We start from the raw sequence: 19,797 nt of genomic DNA, 5'->3' as shown, positions 1-19,797 counted from the left end.
AGGTAGATTTTGTTTCATTTTAATATATTTTTGTGGATTTTCTGTTTATTTCTTGCAAAAGCCAAGATTGAGCTAAGTGCTGCATTTTCTGCAGCTGTGGCATTAACTGCAGCATTGAAGTATCCGAAGCAAATGACCTGATCACAGTTTTTTGATAGTTCAGGGACTGTTGTGATACAAATATAAATTGCTAAGAAAGGAGGCTTTGGGTGTTGGCTTCATCTTTGATTAACTTGTTCTGAATGGTTTGTCAGTCTAAGCATGGAATTTTGAACAAAATTAAATTCCATTTCCTGCTCTCTCTTATAACTTTAAACCTGATGCAAGAACATGGTAAGATGTTTATTGTATTTGTTTCTTTGTCTAGCTCTTGTCTTCAAGCAGATGTTTCAATAGTCTTATCAAACTGGCTTTTTTTTTTGTATTTTCATATTGATGAATTCCTTCTATGATAGTTTGCCTAAGATAGTTTCTTTTGAGATATGTGCATATGCTGAGTTTGTAAAGACTTGGTTTTTCCTTTTGTGCTCTCAACCTACTCAGGCTAGAAAAACTAGTTTCAGAATTGATTTCAGCTTTTTTTTTTTTCCTATACTGTACTGAAGTCTAGAAGTCTGACTTAGAGAAAGGACCTAGAATTTCATGCTATTTCCCTTTCCTCACTTCGTTCTCTTGCACTGGTATTGTGAATTTGTGTAACTCACTCTTTTCTCCCTTAACAGGGTTGTTGGTACAGAGGAACGTATTCCTATTCCCCTCATGGATTACATCCTTAATGTGGTAAGATTCATGGTAGGATAAACTGAGTAAAGGTGTGTGTTTTTCTGGAAAATGTGTGGGATTACCAGATAGTCTAGTGATTTCCACATTTATTTTCATTGGGGCCCTTAAAGTGTAGATCAGTGGGAAAAGATGTGCAAACCTTGTTCTATAAGACTGGTTTGCCAGCAATTGGACAACACTCTTCCTTCTTCTAAATACTCTCAGTTTTTTTTTCATTGTTACTATTTGCCATTGGAATTTAAACAGGAGAGTGGGCTGTTTAGGACAATCCAGTATTATTTTCTTTGAATGTGTCCAACATAAATTTTTCCCATTACTTGCTATTTTTCCTGTTAACTTCTCCTTTATATTAAAAAAAAATAGTAATATGACCATTTCTTTCAACTTACCATGTGTTTCACAGGAGAAAAGGGAAGATTTTGAATTTTCCCAGAGTTGTTTACCTGTAAGGGCCCACTTAGCAATTGTTCTAGCCCACTAAGCACTTCCAAGACTTTCAGAGATGGTTCCTTATGCCTGTGTGTTTCTTGCCCACATTTTACATTCTTCCCTTAAAAAAAATGCTTTGTTTAGTCCAAGTCACTCTTTTTTAGAGTTCTGGTTTTCATTTGCATTATGAACACATTGAGAAAGAGTATCCATTTTTATTTACGGGGAGAGGCAACATAGTATCATGTAAGAAGCACATTAAGAGATCAGATATGATTTTGCCACTAATTCATGGATGTGGCCCTGAGCAAATCATTTATCCTCTCAAATTACATGACTTTAGGTGTGGCCAGAAAGGTAGATTGGGAAGAAGTAATTATTCCTGTGTGGTATTTTTTGGAGGTTTCGTTTTTGTTTTTTGGATGTTTTAGGGTCCATATCCTATCTCTCTCCCTATTTATTTAAGGTTTTGGTATTCTAGAAAATACTGATTTTATGACTGCAAAGGCAACCCCTGTCCTTACTCCAGGCTTGCCTTTTAGTTCCAGATGTCAGACTCTAACTTAATTTTTTAAATTTTCATTACCTAGATGAAATTTGTGGAATCTATTCTGAGCAACAATACAACAGATGACCACTGCCAGGAATTTGTGAATCAGAAAGGACTCTTGCCTTTGGTTACCATTTTGGGCCTTCCCAATCTGCCCATTGACTTTCCCACATCTGCAGCCTGTCAGGCTGTTGCAGGTGTCTGCAAATCCATATTGGTAAGAGCTTCTGGCCAAATATCTTCATTTCTTTTCAGAAATCAATTTTGTAATACTTCTGTATACATGTTTTTACTTTGGTCTCCCTTTACTTTCAACTAAAAAATAAGAAATTTGTGGCTATGTATTATAAGTGAATCAAGTGAATTTTGTGACTAATAAGTAGTGTGTCACATTATTTCTCATTGAAAAGTTAAATTATTTGTTCATTGTTCTTAGGTTTGGTATATAGTTCCAGTATTTGAGTTTATTGGAGGAGATGGTAGATGAAGAAAGTTTTGGAACTGGGTTTATTATTCTTGTGTCATCCTTTCTCATGGATGCTTTTTAACAATCTGGCATTGTTTAGTCATATAGCTTTTTTCCTTTTTCAAGCTTGATAGTCACGCATTTTAACCATAAGTGACCTATAGTTTATTGCTCAAATTTTGCCCAAAAATTAAGTGCTTTATTTACTTTAAGTAGTAGTAAAATACACATCACATGATGTTTACCTTTTTAACCATTTTTAGGTGTATAGTTCAGTAGTCTTTAGTACATATACATTGTTGTACAACTGATCTCCAAAAGTTTTTCACCTTGCAAAACTGAAATTCTGTACTCATTAAACAACAACTCCACACTCCTCTCTCCCTCCCAACCCCTGGTAAACATTGTTCTACTTTCTGTCTCTGACTTTGACTGTTCCAGGTACCTCATGTAAATGTAATTCATAAGGTATTTGTCTCTCTGTGATTGGCTTATTTTGCTTAGCATAATGTCTTGAAGATTCTCCATGTTGTAGGATATGTCAGAATTTCCTTCCTTTTTATGATGCTGTTGTATGTATAAGCCACATTTTGTTTATCCATCCATTCACTGATAGACCATTGGGTTGCTTCCACCTCTTGATTATTTTTGAATAGTGCTGCTATGAACACAGGTGTGAAAATACTTACTTAAGACTACTGTGTGTGTGTGTGTGTGTGTGTGTGTGTGTGTGTACAGTAAAAGCACTTAAGGATCTACTGTCAGCAGATGTCAAGTATACAACATTATTAACTATAGACACCAAGATATATATTATATCCCCACAGTTTACTCATAACTGAAAGTTTGCCCTTTGACCAACATCTGCACATTTCCCCCCAGCCCCTGGCAACCATCATTCTGCTCTCTGGTCCTATGTATTTGACTTACTTAGATTCCGTATAAAAGTATGATCATACCCAAGACTTCTTTCAGTTCTCTAAGTTGTATACTCAGAAGTAGGATTGCTGGATTATATAGTACCTATTTTTAATTTTTCAGGGAACCACCATACTGTTTTCCATAGCAGCTCCATAATTTTCACATCATTCCATCCAGCAGTGTACTACGGTTCCAATTTCTCTGCATCCTCACCAACACTTACTTACTTTTTCTTTTCCTTTTTTTTTCCCTGTTGTTGTTGATAGTAGCCAACCTAATAGGTGTGAATTGAGATCTCATGATCTCAGTTTGCATCTTCTAATGATTGGTGATGTTGAGCATCTTTTTATGTGCTTACTGGCTATTTGTGTATCTTTGGAGAGATGTCTATTCAAGTCCTTTGCCCATTTTTTAGTAGGGTTTGTTTTTTGTTGTTGTTGAGTTATAGGGGTCCTTTCTATATTCTGGATATTAATTCCTTATCAGATAAATGATTTGCAGTATTTTCCTCTCTTCTCTGGTTTGCCTTTATCTCTGTTAATAGTTTTGATGAACAAAAGGTTTTAATTCTGATGATGTCCATTTTATCTTTTTTATGCTGTTGCTGTGCTTTTGGTATCAAATCTAAGAAGTCACTCCCAAATCCAAGATCCTGCAGCTTTTACCCTATGGCTTCTTCTACATGCTTTTATAGTTTTGACTCTTTTATTTAGGTCTTTGATCTATTTAGAATAATTGTTTTTATATGGTATAAGGTAAGGTCCAGCTTCATTCTTTTGCATGTGGATATCCAGTTTTCCCAACACCATTTGTTGAAAAGATTGTTCTTTCCCTACTGCACCTGTGTTTTGACACCCTTGTCAAAAATATTTTGACCACAGATGTGAGGGTTTATTTGGGGGCTTTATTATATTCTTTTGATCCTGATGTATTTCTTTATGCCAGTACCACATTTTTTTAATTTATCTTTGTGATAAGCTTGGAAATCAAGAAGTGTGAGACCTCCAACTTTGTTCTTTTTCAAGGTAGTTACATTTATTTGGGGTCCCTTGAGATTATTCTACAAATTTTAAGAGAGAGATTTCTATTTCTGCCCCCCCCCCAGCCATTGATGATTTTATAAGGATTGCATTAAATCTGTGAAGCTCCTTCATTAGCTGGATTGTGCAGTGATAAGAAATTTCTGGTAAAAATCAGTAATACAGTTGCGTTTGGATTTGTAAAGTCCGTAATTGTGACATATCCGTAATGTTTTATTTTGCTTTACTCTTTGCAATATTAAGTGCTGTTTATAGGAGAGAGGTAAAGAGGCTGTGCTCCATCATTATCCTACCTCTAAGATACTATGTGAGAATTCATAGATTTATCTAAAGCCACAGTAAAGGCACATAACTTATCCTGTCTTTGAATGGCAAGTGATAGTATTTTACTGTGAGATTTTCTGCAGATTTGAAAAGCAATTACAAGGGCCGTGTCCTATAATCCTTGAGTTGTCTCATAAAAAAGGAGATTGCCTACCTCATTCCTATTCTAGAATCATCTTTTTTATTTTAGGAAGAAAAAAACAGTAGTAATACTGGTTCACTTCCATACTTTGGAAACTTGCCTAATATTGCTCCTTGTTGAGCAAAATTTATAATTAATCTTATAGTATACAGTCATTGCTATAATAGTATTTTCAGTTTGGCCATCACAAGCTTTTAAATATGATTGACTTACCACATTTGAAAGCCTCTCATTTGAGAGAAGTAAAGTGTTGCTCTAAAAGGAGGCATTGAGGTATATCATATCTGCATTCATATTTTGGCTCTACCATTTAACCAGGTGGGATACCATGGCCAGGTTCAAAATTTGTGACATTTGTCTTCTACTTCTTCCATTGTGACTATTAAAGATGTGGTGTATATGAAGTTCATTGTATATTAATACTTTAATTATTATTCTTGTTTCAGACACTGTCCCATGAACCCAAAGTCCTTCAAGAGGGTCTCCTTCAGCTGGACTCCATCCTTTCATCCTTGGAGCCCTTACACCGCCCAATTGAATCTCCTGGAGGCTCAGTGTTGTTGCGAGAACTGGCTTGTGCTGGCAACGTTGCTGATGCTACCCTTTCAGCTCAGGCCACACCTCTACTCCATGCGCTCACTGCTGCCCATGCCTATATCATGATGTTTGTTCATACTTGCAGAGTTGGACAGGTAAGAATTGGGGGGTGAACAAGCTAGTTTAAAGCCAGTGAAGTACATAGGTCACATACTGGGCATCTTACTGTGCTTAGAAACAGTTCTACCTGGGCTAGCTGCTAAAAGAACAGATTTTTTTTTTTTTTTTTGGTGGGGGATGCAAGTTTATGCTTCAAGATGCCATCTAGTTTATTTTCCCTTTTTTTTTATTAGAATTTGGGTGACCATATAATTTGTTTTGTGAATTAGACTTTCTTTTTTTTTTTTTAAAGATTTTCATTTATTTACTTGATAGACAGACAGAGATCACAAGTAGGCAGAGAGGCAGGCAGAGAGAGAGGGGGAAGCAGGCTCCCTGCTGAGCAGAGAGCCCAACGTGGGGCTCGATCCCAGGACCCTGAGATCATGACCTGAGCCGAAGGCAGAGGCTTAAACCACTAAGCCACCCAGGCGCCCCTTGTGAATTAGACTTTCTTGAGAGTGAAAGTTGAGTTGGAAACTTTTTGTTGAGTGCTACCTCAGGAATTTGATCATTGCTCATGTTTTATTAAGTTACTATAAATAATAGGCATTAATGGGGCATCTGGGTGACTCAGTCGGTTAAGCACCTGCCTTCAGCTCAAGTCATGGTGTTAGGGTCCTGGAATCGAGCCCCACATCAGAGAAGTCTGCTTCTCTCTCTCACTCTCCCTCTGTTCTCTCTCACTCACTCTCAAATAAGCAAATAAAATCTTTTTAAAAAATAACAGGCATTAATAGATCTTAGCAGCTACATAGGCCAACTGGGATTTATAGTCACCTTTTTAGTGGACAAGCTTCAGTTGGGTGCTCATCTGGCCTTATTACTTCCTAATCTTTGTACAGATGCATGTAGGCCTGATAATGGGATGGCAAGAAGGAAATTTGACCATAGCGTGTTTAAGTCAATGGTAATTAAGAGAGATTAGTAAAGATTACCTGAATATCAAACCCTATGCCTGTAATCCATGTGAGGTTCCTCCTGTGGTTCCAGAAAGGGGGGTGGTTTGTGTGTGCTCATGGTTTTACAACTTTCAGTTCTCAAGTAATCGATTCTAAAGATTAAATGATGTAATGTTTTAGCACCCTTGTTTTATGCTGTTGAGCAGGAGTATATTCTTTGTATCAAATCAATTGAAAAGCATGGATGTAAACTATTGAGGAAATAATTACGTGACAAAGGTTTGGAATTGAGTTTTATGACTTTTTATTAAATAAAATTTAAGGTGAAATGTTCACTTCAAGGAATTACATAAATCCAAATATTAATTGAAGTTAAGAAGTAAGAGGGAAATAGCAAGTCCCACAGCACAACCTAACAGAATTAGAAGACTGTCATTGAATCTGCGAAACTGTTTCTTTAAAAAGAGTTGCCTGTGACCATTGCCTCTTGATTTACAAAAAGCAGTGAGAAGAAATTGAGAAGGGATGTTAGATACAGACTGTAAATGTTACAGAGGGCATCCCAAAGATAGCTTCTGTTTACTTTGTTTGCAGAGTGAAATTCGTTCCATCTCGGTAAACCAGTGGGGCTCTCAGTTGGGTCTGAGTGTTCTGAGCAAGCTGAGCCAGTTATACTGTTCCCTGGTGTGGGAAAGCACTGTCCTTCTCTCCCTGTGTACACCAAACAGGTAAGGGAGGGGTCATCTCTTTATTATCTCTGTTGTCTTTCTTAATAGAGAAACTTAAGTTCAGTGATCCTGGAGGATTGCTTTGGTCAAGAGCAGAAAGCTGTTAGTAAAGAGTTCAGAGGGTTCTTTGTCTGTCTTAATCCATTCAGTCTGCAATCACAAAATACCACAGACTAGATCCTTATAAACAGAAATTTATTGCTCATAGTTCTGGAAGCTGGAGGTCTGAGACTATGTTGCTAGTGTGGTTGGGTGAGGGTCCTTTTCTGGGTTGCAGACTTTGCATTGTATCCTCACATAGTGGAAGGGACTAGGAATGTTTCTGGAGCATCTTTTATGAGGCGGTAGTCCCATTCTTGAGGTTCTGCCCTCAAGACGTAAGCACTTCCCAAAGGCCTTACCTACTAATATTATCACATTGGTCATTAGGATTTCAACAAACGAATATTGAGGGGACACAAACATTCACTCCACACTATTGTCCTTCCCATTTACTAGCCTAGGGACATGCTTACAAATGGGTTATTTTCTGCATCTTTGATCTTATGTCCTGATTATTCTGTGTCAGCATGATAGGTATTTAAAATTTGTTAGCCAAATCTAAAGTTGGGTTGGAAATCTTGTTGAGAACTACCTCAGGAATTTGATCATTGTACATGTTTTGTTAGGTTCACTTACCTGTCAGCCAAGCAGATGAGGGACCAAGCAGAACGTAAGAAATGAGCTATCAGGGTTCTTTTTACTCATGGTTTGTCTTATTGCAGCTTACCATCTGGGTGTGAATTTGGCCAGGCAGACATGCAGAAACTGGTTCCAAAGGATGAGAAGGCAGGTACGACCCAGGGCGGAAAAAGATCAGGTAACTCCAAGAATCTAAAATCTTAGTCATTAATTCTCTTAGTTTTGTTTCTGTGTCTTTATAGGTCTATTGTGAAACTGAGTTAGCTGTATTGTCTTTAGCCCTCAATTTTTTCCTTTCATTTTTATTTTAAAATTAAATTATTTTCAGTCAGTTTCTCTGTAAAATGTGTATATACAATGGTAAAAATTACAAGTTGCAGTAAAAAGAATCACTTAACATTTGTACCACAAATAAACAGTTTATCTAATCTTTTTCCCTAGGGATACATCTTAGCATAGTTGTGATTATCTTAGAGATAATATTTTATAGATCTCTTTTTACTTAACATTAAGTGCCATGTAAAGGGTCTGTGAATTAACCATTCCCTATTGTTTTCTAATGTACAATTTTGAAATAGTATATTTTTCTATAGTTTATGCAAATAAAAAATTAAATCCTAGAAATTACTGTACTGAAAGTTATGGCGGGCCCCTAATTTTTGTATGCTTATTTTTCAGAAGTTTAATTTCACTCTAAAAATGGCAAATGAGGGGACGCCTGGGTGGCTCAGTTGGTTAAGCAGCTGCCTTCGGCTCAGGTCATGATCCCAGCATCCTGGGATCAAGTCCCACATCGGGCTCCTTGCTCCGCAGGGAGCCTGCTTCTCCCTCTGACTCTGCCTTCCACTCTGTCTGCCTGTGCTCGCTCTCGCTCGCTCTCTCTCTGACAAATAAATAAATAAAATCTTTTTTTTTAAAAAAATGGCAAATGATTGTTTTAAGTGGCTGTGGAGCACTTTATTTTTTTTTATTTTTTTTAATAAATTAATTTATTTATTTTCAGAAAAACAGTATTTATTATTTTTTCACCACACCCGGTGCTCCATGCAATCCGTGCCCTCCATAATACCCACCACCCCCCCGCCATTTCAATCCCCTCAGATTGTTTTTCAGAGTCCATAGACTCTCATGGTTTACCTCCCCTTCCAGTTTCTCCCAACTCCATTCTCCTCTCACACCCCTTGTCCTCCATGCTATTTGTTATGCTCCACAAATAAGTGAGACCATATGATAATTGACTCTCTCTGCTTGACTTATTTCACTCAGCATAATCTCTTCCAGTCCCGTCCATGTTGCTACAAAAGTTGGGTATTCGTCCTTTCTGATGGAGGCATAATACTCCATAGTGTATATGGACCACATCTTCCTTATCCATTAGTCCGTTGAAGGGCATCTTGGTTCTTTCCATAGTTTGGCGACCATGGCCATTGCTGCTATAAACATTGGGGTACAGATGGCCCTTCTTTTCACAACATCTGTATCTTTGGGGTAAATACCCAGTAGTGCAATTGCAGGGTTATACGGAAGTTCTGTTTTTAATTTCTTGAGGAATCTCCACACTGTTCTCCAAAGAGGCTGCACCAACTTGCATTCCCACCAACAGTGGAAGAGGGTTCCCCTTTCTCCACATCCTCTCCAACACATGTTGTTTCCTGTCTTGTTAATTTTGGCCATTCTAACTGGTGTAAGGTGATATCTCAATGTGGTTTTAATTTGAATCTCCCTGAGGGCTAGTGATGATGAACATTTTTTCATGTGTCTGATAGCCATTTGTATGTCTTGATTGGAGAAGTGTCTGTTCATACCTTCTGCCCATTTTTTGATATGTTTGCCTGTCGTGTATGTTGAGTTTGAGGCGTTCATTATAGATCCTGGATATCAACCTTTTGTCTGTACTGCCATTTGCAAATACCTTCTCCCATTCCGTGGGTTGCCTCTTTGTTTTGTTGACTGTTTCCTTTGCTGTGCAGAAGCTTTTGATTTTGATGAAGTCCCAAAAGTTTATTTTCGCTTTTGTTTCCTTTGCCTTTGGAGACATATCTTGAAAGAAGTTGCTGTGGCTGATAGCGAAGAGATTACTGCCTATGTTCTCCTCTAGGATTCTGATGGATTCCTGTCTCACGTTGAGGTCTTTTACCCATTTTGAGTTTATCGTTGTGTACAGTCTAAGAGAATGGTCGAGTTTTATTCTTCTATTTATAGCTGTCCAGTTTTCCCAGCACCATTTATTGAAGAGACTGTCTTTTTTCCACTGTATATTTTTTCCTGCTTTGTCGAAGATTAATTGACCATAGAGTTGAGGGTCCATATCTGGGCTCTCTACTGTTCCACTGGTCTATGTGTCTGTTTTTATGCCAGTACCATGCTGTCTTGGTGATCACAGCTTTGTAATAAAGCTTGAAATCAGGTAACGTGATGCCCCCAGCTTTATTTTTGTTTTTCAACATTTCCTTAGCGATTCGGGGTCTCTTCTGATTCCATACAAATTTTTGGATTATTTGCTCCAGCTCTTTGAAGAATACCGGTGGAATTTTGATCAGAATGGCATTAAAAGTATATATTGCTCTAGGCAGTCTAGACATTTTAACAATGTTTATTCTTCCGATCCAAGAGCATGGAATGGTCTTCCATCTTTTTGTGTCTTCTTCAATTTCTGTGGAGCACTTTAGAACCACACTGTTCAATATGGTAGCTAGCCACTAGCCACATGTGGACTGTTGAACACTTGTAATATGGCCAGTATAACTAAAAAAAATTGGATTTTTTTTTTCTTCTTCTTTGGCTCTCCCTCCCTCCTTCTCCTTTCCTATTCTATCTTCCCAGGTGCTTTTTTTTTTTCCTTTATTTCCTCTTGTAAGGGAAGGATATAATGGGTTGATTTGTATGTCTGACTCCCTACACAAAACAATACTGTGTTGAAGCACTAACCTCCCTCCCCCAGTGCCTCAAAATGTGACTTTATTTGGAAATAGGGTTATTAAAGATATAGTTAAGAGGAGGGTGATAGACTGGATGGAAGAAACTAAATTCTTAATTTTTATATAAATATAACTACTACTATTCTGTACAGTTGTTAGAAGCTTTTAAGAATGTTTAGAACAACTTTGGTCAGTGAATGTATTTTTTTTTCCAACTAAATTGTATGAAATAAATGTAGGTCAGTTTTTATGAATATTTAACATCTGAATTGAGATGTACTCTATTTCATAGATTCTTGTTTTTTTAAAAATCATGAGTATAAAAATGTCAAAACTCAGTGACTTTTATATATGATTATGTCTTGAAATAAAAATTCAACTATATTGTGTTAAGCAGTGTGTTAAAAATTACCTGTTTTCACTTTTTAATGTGGCTACCAGAAAGTTTAAAATTATATATGTGGCTCACATATTTCTGTTGGACAGTGCTACTTTTTCTGTTACATATTTAATATATTTTTCTGAATTTTCCTTCTTTTCTTTTGGTTTTGTATTTTTTAAGGTTTTTTAAAAATTCCAGTTAGTTAACATACAGCGTTACATTAGTTTCAGTTGAACAATAAAGTGATTCAGCAGTTCCATACATTATCCAGTATTCATAAGGACAAGTACAATCCTTAATCCCAATTACTTATATATATAACATATCCCTGACCCCCTTCCATCTGGTAAAAATAATATACCGTTTGTTCTGTATAATTAAGAATTTGTTTCTTGGTTTGTTACTCTCACATTTTCCCCCTTTGCTTGTTTGTTCTGTTTCTTAAATTCCACATAGGAGCAAAATCACATTGTGTTTGTCTTTCTCTGACTTTGCACAGCATTATACTCTCTAGGTCTATCCATGTCCTTGAAAATGACATTTCATTCTTTATTATGGTTGAATGATATTCCATTGTATGTACATGCTACCACTTCTTTATCCATTTATCAGTCCATATCTTGGCTGTTGTAAATAATGATGCTATAAACATAGGGGACATGTATCCTTTTGAATTAGTGTTTTTGTATTCTTTGGATAAATACCTACTAGTGCAATTGCTGGATCTTATCTTTTTTTTAACTTTCTGAGGAACCTCCATACTGGTCCCCACAGTTGGCTGCACCAGTTTGTATTCCACCAGCAATGCTTGAGTGTTCCTTTTTCTGCACATCCTCAACAACATCTTTTGTTTATTATTTGTATATTTGTTTTGATTTGCACTTCTTTGTTGGTCAGTAAAGATAAACACCTTTGCTTGTATCTTTTGGCCATCTGTTTATCTTCTTTGGAGAAGTGTCTTCTGCCCATTTTATAGTTGGATTATGTGTTTTGGGGGTATTGAGTTGTATTATTTTGGATATTAACCCTTTATCAGACATGTCATTTTCAAATACCTTCACCTGTTCTGTAGGTTGCCTTTCAGTTTTGTTGATTATTTCCTTCACTGTGCAGAAGCTTTTTATTTTGATACAGTCCCAATAGTTTAATTTTTATTTTGTTTCCCTTGTCTTCAGAGATCTGTCTGGAAAAAAAACTGCTATGGCTGATGTCATAGAGGTTACTGTGTTCTGTTCTAGGATTTTTATATATTCAGGTCTCACATTTAGGTCTTTAATCCATTTTGAATTTATTTTTGTGTATGGTGTAAGAAAATGGTCCAGTTTCATTCTTCTGCATATTGTTGTCCAGTTTTCCCATTAGCATTTGTTGAAGAGATGGTCTTTTTCCCATGGGATATTCTTTACTGCTTTGTCGGAGATTAATTGACCATATAGTTGTGTGTTTAATTCAGGACTTTCTCTGTTCCACTGATCTGTGTGTCTGATTTTTGTGCCACTGCCATACTTTTTTTTTTTTTTAAAGATTTTATTTGTTTATTTGACAGAGATCCCAAGTAGGCAGAGAGGCAGGCAGAGAGAAAGGAAGGGAAGCAGGCTCCCTGCTGAGCAGAGAGCCCGATGTGGGGCTCAATCCCAGGACCCTGGGATCATGACCTGAGCTGAAGGCAGAGGCTTTAACCCACTGAGCCACCCAGGTGCCCCATCCATACTTTTTTGATTACCGCAGTTTTATAACATAACTTGAAATCTGGAATTGTGATGCCTCCAGCTTTCTTTCTCTTTTTCAAGATTGCTTTGGCTCTTCAGAGTTTTTTGTGTTTCCATACAAATGTTAACAATTGTTTGTTCTGGTTCTGTAAAAAATGCTGTTGGTGTTTTGATAGGAATTGCATTAAATGTGTAGACTGCTTTAGGTAGTATAGACATTTCAACGTTATTTGTTCTTCAGTCTGTGAGCATGGACTGTCTTTCCATTTCTTTGTGTCATCTTGAATTTCTTTTCATCAGTGTTTTTATAGGTTTGAGAGTACAGGTCCCTCACCTCTTCGGTTAGGTTTATTCCTAGATACGTTATTTCTGGTGTAGTTGTAAATGGGATTGTCTTCTTTTTTTTTTTTTTTTTTAAGATTTTATTTATTTATTTGACGGAGAGGGATCACAAGTAGGCAGGGAGGCAGGCACAGAGAGAGAGAGAGAGAGGAGGAAGCAGGCTCTCTGCCGAGTAGAGAGCCCGATGTGGGACTCAGTCCTAGGACCCTGAGATCATGACCTGAGCCGAAGGCAGTGGCTTAACCCACTGAGCCACCCAGGTGCCCCAATGGGAGTGTCTTCTTAATTTCTCTTTCTCCTGCTTCATTATTGGTATATAGAAATGCAACAGATTTCTGTACATTAATTTTGTATCCTGTAACTTTACTGATACATACATCAGTTCCAGCATTTTTTAGTGGAATCTATAGGGTTTTCTATATATAGTATTATGTCATCTGCAAATAGTAAAAGTTTTACTTCTTCTTTACTGATTTGGATGCCCTTTTATTTCTTTTTGTTGTCTGATTGCTGTGGCTAGGACTTAGAATATTATGATGAATAAAAGTTGTGAGAGTAGACCTCCTTGTCTTCCTTACCTTAGGGGGAGGAAAAGTCCTTAGTTTTTCCCCATTAAGGATGATGATAGCTGTGTTTCTCGTATATGGTCTTTATTATCTTTAGGTATGTTCCGTCTAAGCCTACTTTGTTGAGGGTTTTGATTTTTTTTTTAAAGATTTTTTATTTATTTATTTGACAGAGATGACAAGCAGGCAGAGAGGCAGGCAGAGAGAGAGGAGGAAGCAGGCTCCCTGCTGAGCAGAGAGCCCGATGCGGGGCTCGATCCCAGGACCCTGAGATCATGACCTGAGCCGAAGGCAGCGGCTTAACCCACTGAGCCACCCAGGCACCCCGAGGGTGTTTTTTTATGATTTATTTATTTTGAGAGCGCCTGAGCTGCAGGGTGGGGCATTGGAAGAGAACTTCAAGCATACCTTCCTTCCCCCAGCATGGAGCCCAATTCAGAGCTTGTTCTCAGGACCGGAATTCATTACCTGAGATGAAATCAAGAGTCGGACAGTTAAACAGCTGAGTCACACAGGTACCCCTTGAGGGTTATCATGAATGGATATTGTACTTGTCAAGTGCTTTTTCTTCATCTATTAAAATGATCATATGCTCTTACCTTCTCTTATTGATCTGATGTATCACACTGACTGAATTTGTGAATGTTGAACCACACGTGCAGCCCAGGAGTAAATCCCATTTGATCCTGGCAAATGATTTTTTTTAATGTATTGTTGAATTGGATTGCTAGTATTTTATTGAGAATTTTTGCATCTCTATTCATCAAGGATTTTGGCATGTCGTTCTCTTTTTTAGTAGAGTTTTTGTCTGGTTTGGAATCAGGGTAATGCTGTCCTCATAGAATAAATTGGGAAGTTTTCCCTTTTTTCTGTATCTTAGAATAGTTTAAGGAGAATAAGTATTAACTCTTCTTTAAAAGTTTGGTAGAATTCAACTGTGCACCGTCCAGTCCTGGACTCCTGTTTGTTGGGAGTTTTTTGATTACTTATTCAGTTTCTTTGCTGGTTATCAGAAATCTTCTGTTTCCTTCTGTTTCAGTTTTGGTAGTTCATATGTTTCTAGGAATTCATCCACTTATTCTGGGTTGTCCAGTTTGTTGGCATATCGTTTTTCATATTCTCGTGATTTTTTGTATTTCTTGGGTTTATTTCTCTTCTCTCATTTGTGATTTTATTTATTTGAGTCTTTTTTTTTAACAAGTCTGATAGGATTAAAGATCTAACTCATGGTATCATTGAACTGTTGTTTTAGTTCTGTAGTATTAATTTCTATTCTGATCTTTATTAGTTCCTTCCTTCTGCTGGTTTTAGGTCTTGTTTGTTCTTTTTCTAGCTCTTTTTGGTGTGAGGTTAGGTTGCTTGAGACTTCTCTTGCTTTTGAGGTAGGCTTGTATTGCTATATACTTCTCTCTTAGAACTGCTTTTGCTGAATCCCAAAGATTTTGGACCATTGTGTTGTCATTCGTTCCCATGTACTTTTTTATTTCTTCTTTGATTTCCTGGTTGACTTATTCGTTGTTGAGTAGCATGTTCTTTAACCTCTGTGTATTTGTGATCTTTCCAGATTTTATCCTGTGGTTGACGTCTAGTGTCAATAGCATTGTGGTCTGAAAAGATATACATGGTATGACTTCAGCCTTCTTGAATTTATTCAGGCTAGTTTTCTGGACTAATATGTGATCTATTCTATAAACTGTTCCATGTGTAATTGAAAAGAATGTGTATTCTCTTTCGTTTTAGGATGGAATGTTCAGAATCTATCCATTAAATCCATCTGATTTAGTGTTTCATTGGAAGCCATTGTTTTCTTGTTGATTTTCTGTTTAGATGAACCGTTGATGTGAGTGGGGTGTTAAAGTCCCTTACTATTATTATATTACCATTGATCAGTTCCTTTATTTTTGGAATTATCTGTGTATTTGGGTGCTCTTACGTGGGTATATCATAAGTATTTACAGTTGTTAAGAGTTTCTTGTTGAATTGTCTCCTTTATTATTATGTAGTGTCTGTGTTTGTCTCATGTTACAGTCTTTGCTTTAAAGTCTATTTTGTCCAATATAAGTATTGCTACTCCAGCTTTCCTTTGATAGCCATTTGCATGATAAATATTTCTCCATCCCCTCGTGTTCCATTTGCAGTTGTCTTTAGGTCTAAAATGAGTCTCTTATAAGCAGCATATAGATGGGTCTTCCTATTTTATCCATTCTGTCACCCTATCTTTTGATTGGAGTGTTTAGTCCATTTACAGTTAATGTGTAATTACACATAGGTGGGTAAGAAGGAGGTAGGTATTGCCATTTTATTACTTGTTTCGTGGTTGTTTCTGGAGATTTTCTCTGATCCTTTCTTGTCTCTTTTCTTTCGTGGTTTGCTGATTTTCTTTAGTAATATATTTGGATTTCTTTCTCTTTATTCTTTGCATATTTACAAGTGGCTTTTGGTAATATGGTTACCATTCTATTTGCATATAACATCTTTTATATATAGCAGTTTATATTAAGTTGATGGTTGTTTTAAGTTTGAACGCATTCTTCGATTCTTTCCACATTTTAGGTATGTGTTACTATATTTTATATCCCTTTTTTGGCGAGTTCCTTGATACTGTCACTTTTGGTCTTTCCACTCATAGAGTCCTCTTTAATATTTTAGGGGGCTGGTTTAGGGATCATGAACTCCTTTAGTTTTTGTTTAGGAAACTATTCATCTCTTCTTCAAACTGAGTGATAGCCTGTCTGGATAGAGTATTCCTGCTATAGATTTTTCCCATTCAGCACTTTGACTATATCATGCCACTTCATTCTGGCTTGCCAAGTTTCTGCTGAAAAATCTCCTGCTTTCCTTCTGGGTTTTCCCTTGTAAGTTAATGACTTTCATCTTGCTGCTTCTAAAATTTTTTCTCTTATCATATTCTGCAATTTTAATTACAGTATGTCTTGATGTTGATATGCTTTTATTGATTTTGTTGGGAGTTCTCTGTGCCTCCTGGATCTTAATGACTGTTTCTTTCCCCACATTAGGGAAGTTTCTAGCTATTACTTCTTCAAATAAATTTTCTGCCCCCTTCTCTCTCTCTCTCTCTCTTCTTCTGGGCCTCCTGTAGTATAGATGTCATGTTTGGTGTCCTTGCTGAGTTCCCTAAATCTATTTTCATATTGCCTAAGTCTTCTCTGGTTTTTTTTCAGCTTGATTACTTTCCATTGCTCTTGTCTTCTAGGTCACTACTTCATTCCTCTACTTCTTCCATCCTATTGTTTGTTCCATCAAGCATGTTTCTTATCGCATTTATTGAATGCTTTATGTCTCCTATGTTGTTTCTTACCTCTGTGTCAGGGATCTTACTCATGCCTTCCACTCTTTTCTCAAGTCCAGGGAGTATCCTTATGATCATTGCCTTAAATTCTCTATCGGGCATGTTACTTATAGCCATTTCACTTGGATTTTTGGTTGTGGCTTTATGCTAATCTTTCATTTGGGATAAATTTCTCTCTGTCTCTATTTTGTCTGCCTCTCTGTGTTAAGAAAGTCAGCTCTATCTTCTGCTCTTGAAAGTAGTGACTTTATGAAGAAGCAGTCCTAGAATGCCCTGGACTGCAGTGTGCTCTGTTCACCAGAACATAGTACTTCAGGAGATTATCATGTATGTGGTGCTTATGTCTTGGGGTTTTGTCTAAGTTACTTTCCTGTTCATGCAGCCATTTGCACTGACACTCTCAGCCTTTTGTGGGCTGTTCTTGGTCTCTGTGATGTTAGTGGGACGTAGGCAGGCTGGCTCTTGAAGGGTGTGTCCACTAGTGAACTTGAAAGCTGGAAGGCAGTGTTGGGAAATTGTGTACTAGACCACTAGTTTTATGCTAGGTTCCTCAAAGCACGAAGTGGCTAGGGAGATGCCAAGGTGGGGTATGTGCAAATTTAACAGAATTTGCCCTGAGTAGGTGAGTGCTCAGGACACCTCTTGGCTGTGGTACGCTGCTATCTAGTTAGGTAGCAGTTGTCTGTACAGCCTCACTTCCTGCAAGTTGCTCTGTGTTAGAGTCGGGGGTGGGGGTGGGGAATGGCTCCCACCAGCTCTCTTCTTTTCAGAGAAATCCTCCAACATGCTCCTAAATCAGTATGAACAGATCTGTCTCCCGGGTGCCCTTCATGTTACTACTTGATACAGACTGCTGTCTCTTTAAGGGTGGTGACCCAGTGATAGTTGGCCCATTGCTGAGTCCTCCAACTTTTAAAGCTCCAGTCTCCCAAGTCCCAGTGGCTTTATAAACTCCCAGAATTCAGCCACTCTGGTTTTTAAAGCTAGACGTAATGGGAATTACTCTCTCCATGCGAGCTTCCTGGAGTGAGTGCCTTTTTCTCTGTCCTTGCTGTGCAGCCAGCTCCCTCCCTTCAGTGGGCAGCCTCCCTCTGTCTTACTGACCTTCCTAAACTTTCAGATGCAGCTGCTTCCCTATATTTAGTTGTGGAGTTTGTTCTGCCAGGCTTCAGATAGCTCTTCAGTTTAATGACTTGGATGTGAATGCTATCTAGTTGTAAATGTAGGACAGGGTAAGCTCAGGGTCCTCCTACTCTGCCATCTTCCCAAGCTCCTCTTCGTACAGTGGGTATTTTTTTATTTAAGTAATTTCTACCCCCAGTGCTCGCTTCAGCAGCACATATATTAAGTAATTTCTACCCCCAGCATGGGCTCAAACTCAACAGTCACATGCTCTTCCAGCTGAGCCAGCAAGGCACTCCTGTACAGTGGTATTTTAGAAAATGGCTTTTATGTTATATCACAGTAAAGTAAGAAATTTCAGTAAGCAGAAACTATACACAATTTTTAGACTCTAATGCAACAAACTTAATAAAAACTTTTCTAGAAAGTTTTTCCCTTATATTCTATATCAGGGAAGAAATAAATTTAATAAACTATTAAGGAAACAAGACAATTCTATGTATAAAAACTGTTAGGATATGCTTAAAAATTGTACTTGGGTTATTAAACATAGGGGAAATGCTTAAGGAACAGACAAAGGATTTATATAACATCTGATTATTACGGGAGAGGAGAGAGAATCAGTAAAATAAACACAAACCTTTGGCCCATGTAAATTTGGAGAAAATGGACCAAACCAAAAATTAGAACCTCAGATTTAGTCAAAATGCAACAAATTTGAATCAAGGAAAGAAGTAATTTACTAAGAAATATGAACAAAATTAGATTTGGTGTCAAAGAATTGCTTCACCTAACAATCTGGATATATTTTTTCTAGCAATTTCTTTTACACATTTAATTTAACAAAGATGACTCCATTTCCACATAGTTTTTTTTTAGAATATTACAAAGACAACTTGGTGTGGTGTGTTTTATTAAAGGTTTGTCTAACCTGATTATTAGATATAAAAGCATGCATATGTCCACCAAAAAAATAGATGTATCTCACGTTCATATACAAAAATCTTAAATGTCATAAAATATATTTCTCCAGTGGCCATCTGTGATGTTTAATTTGAGTTTATTATTGATAAGCCATAAAATATTAACAGGGTATTCACCTTGACAGCATTGGGTTGGGGGGGGCAGGGTACACACTGTAGGCTATGTGAATGGTGCTCCCTATGTCATATAGTGCCTATAGTTTTGCAAGGTAGCCCTGGGTTAAAACAGTTCATATGCTCTTGCTGGAAGATGTTAGTATTGGCTACCTAGAAGGTCTCAAAGGAGAGGAAGGTATCAGTAGTTACATTTTGGTTTGATTTTTCCTTTTCAGATTTAGGAAGTTATGGACATTTAAAGAGTAACAAGCATCATATGTAGCTCTTTCTTGTGACTGTTCAGGACAGGGAACAAGGTAAGTGATGACACAGCATGGTCTTATTGCTCGTCTCTTATGTCTACAGATGGTGAGCAGGATGGAACATCTGCAAGTATGGATGCTTCTACCCAGGGCTTATTAGAAGGCATTGGGCTTGATGGCGACACACTGGCTCCCATGGAGACAGATGAACCTACTGCTTCAGACTCTAAAGGCAAATCTAAAATCACACCTGCTATGGCTGCCAGAATCAAGCAAATCAAGCCTTTATTGTCGGGTGAGTGATTTTCCTCATTCTACTGCCTTTTCTGGCTTTCAGAGCCGTAACCAGTTTTAGACAAATTCAGTTGGTATGGCTCTGTTGTTTCCTTTAAGGAACTTGGAAACCTTGGTGGCTCATTTTCAGGTGGTATCTATATGATAGGC

General features: G+C 37.4%; 1 protein-coding gene across 17 annotated transcripts in view; it reads left to right on the top strand.

The window, feature by feature from the left end:
• Positions 1 to 19,797, top strand: part of HUWE1 (HECT, UBA and WWE domain containing E3 ubiquitin protein ligase 1) — a 173,068-nt gene that overhangs the window by 98,278 nt on the left and 54,993 nt on the right. For 16 of the 17 annotated variants that reach the window (XM_032331297.1, XM_032331299.1, XM_032331294.1 and 13 more), the window contains 6 exons: positions 723 to 780; positions 1,803 to 1,979; positions 5,102 to 5,347; positions 6,848 to 6,981; positions 7,746 to 7,840; positions 19,457 to 19,648. In XM_032331297.1, coding sequence (XP_032187188.1) covers positions 723 to 780; positions 1,803 to 1,979; positions 5,102 to 5,347; positions 6,848 to 6,981; positions 7,746 to 7,840; positions 19,457 to 19,648 — 902 coding nt within the window. The remainder of the gene's footprint in view (positions 1 to 722; positions 781 to 1,802; positions 1,980 to 5,101; positions 5,348 to 6,847; positions 6,982 to 7,745; positions 7,841 to 19,456; positions 19,649 to 19,797) is intronic. The other variant, XM_032331290.1, reaches the window with a different exon arrangement.

The sequence above is a fragment of the Mustela erminea genome, chromosome X (genome assembly GCF_009829155.1).
Source record: "Mustela erminea isolate mMusErm1 chromosome X, mMusErm1.Pri, whole genome shotgun sequence".
Taxonomy (NCBI): domain Eukaryota; kingdom Metazoa; phylum Chordata; class Mammalia; order Carnivora; family Mustelidae; genus Mustela; species Mustela erminea.
This window is presented reverse-complemented; position numbering and strand designations above follow the sequence as displayed.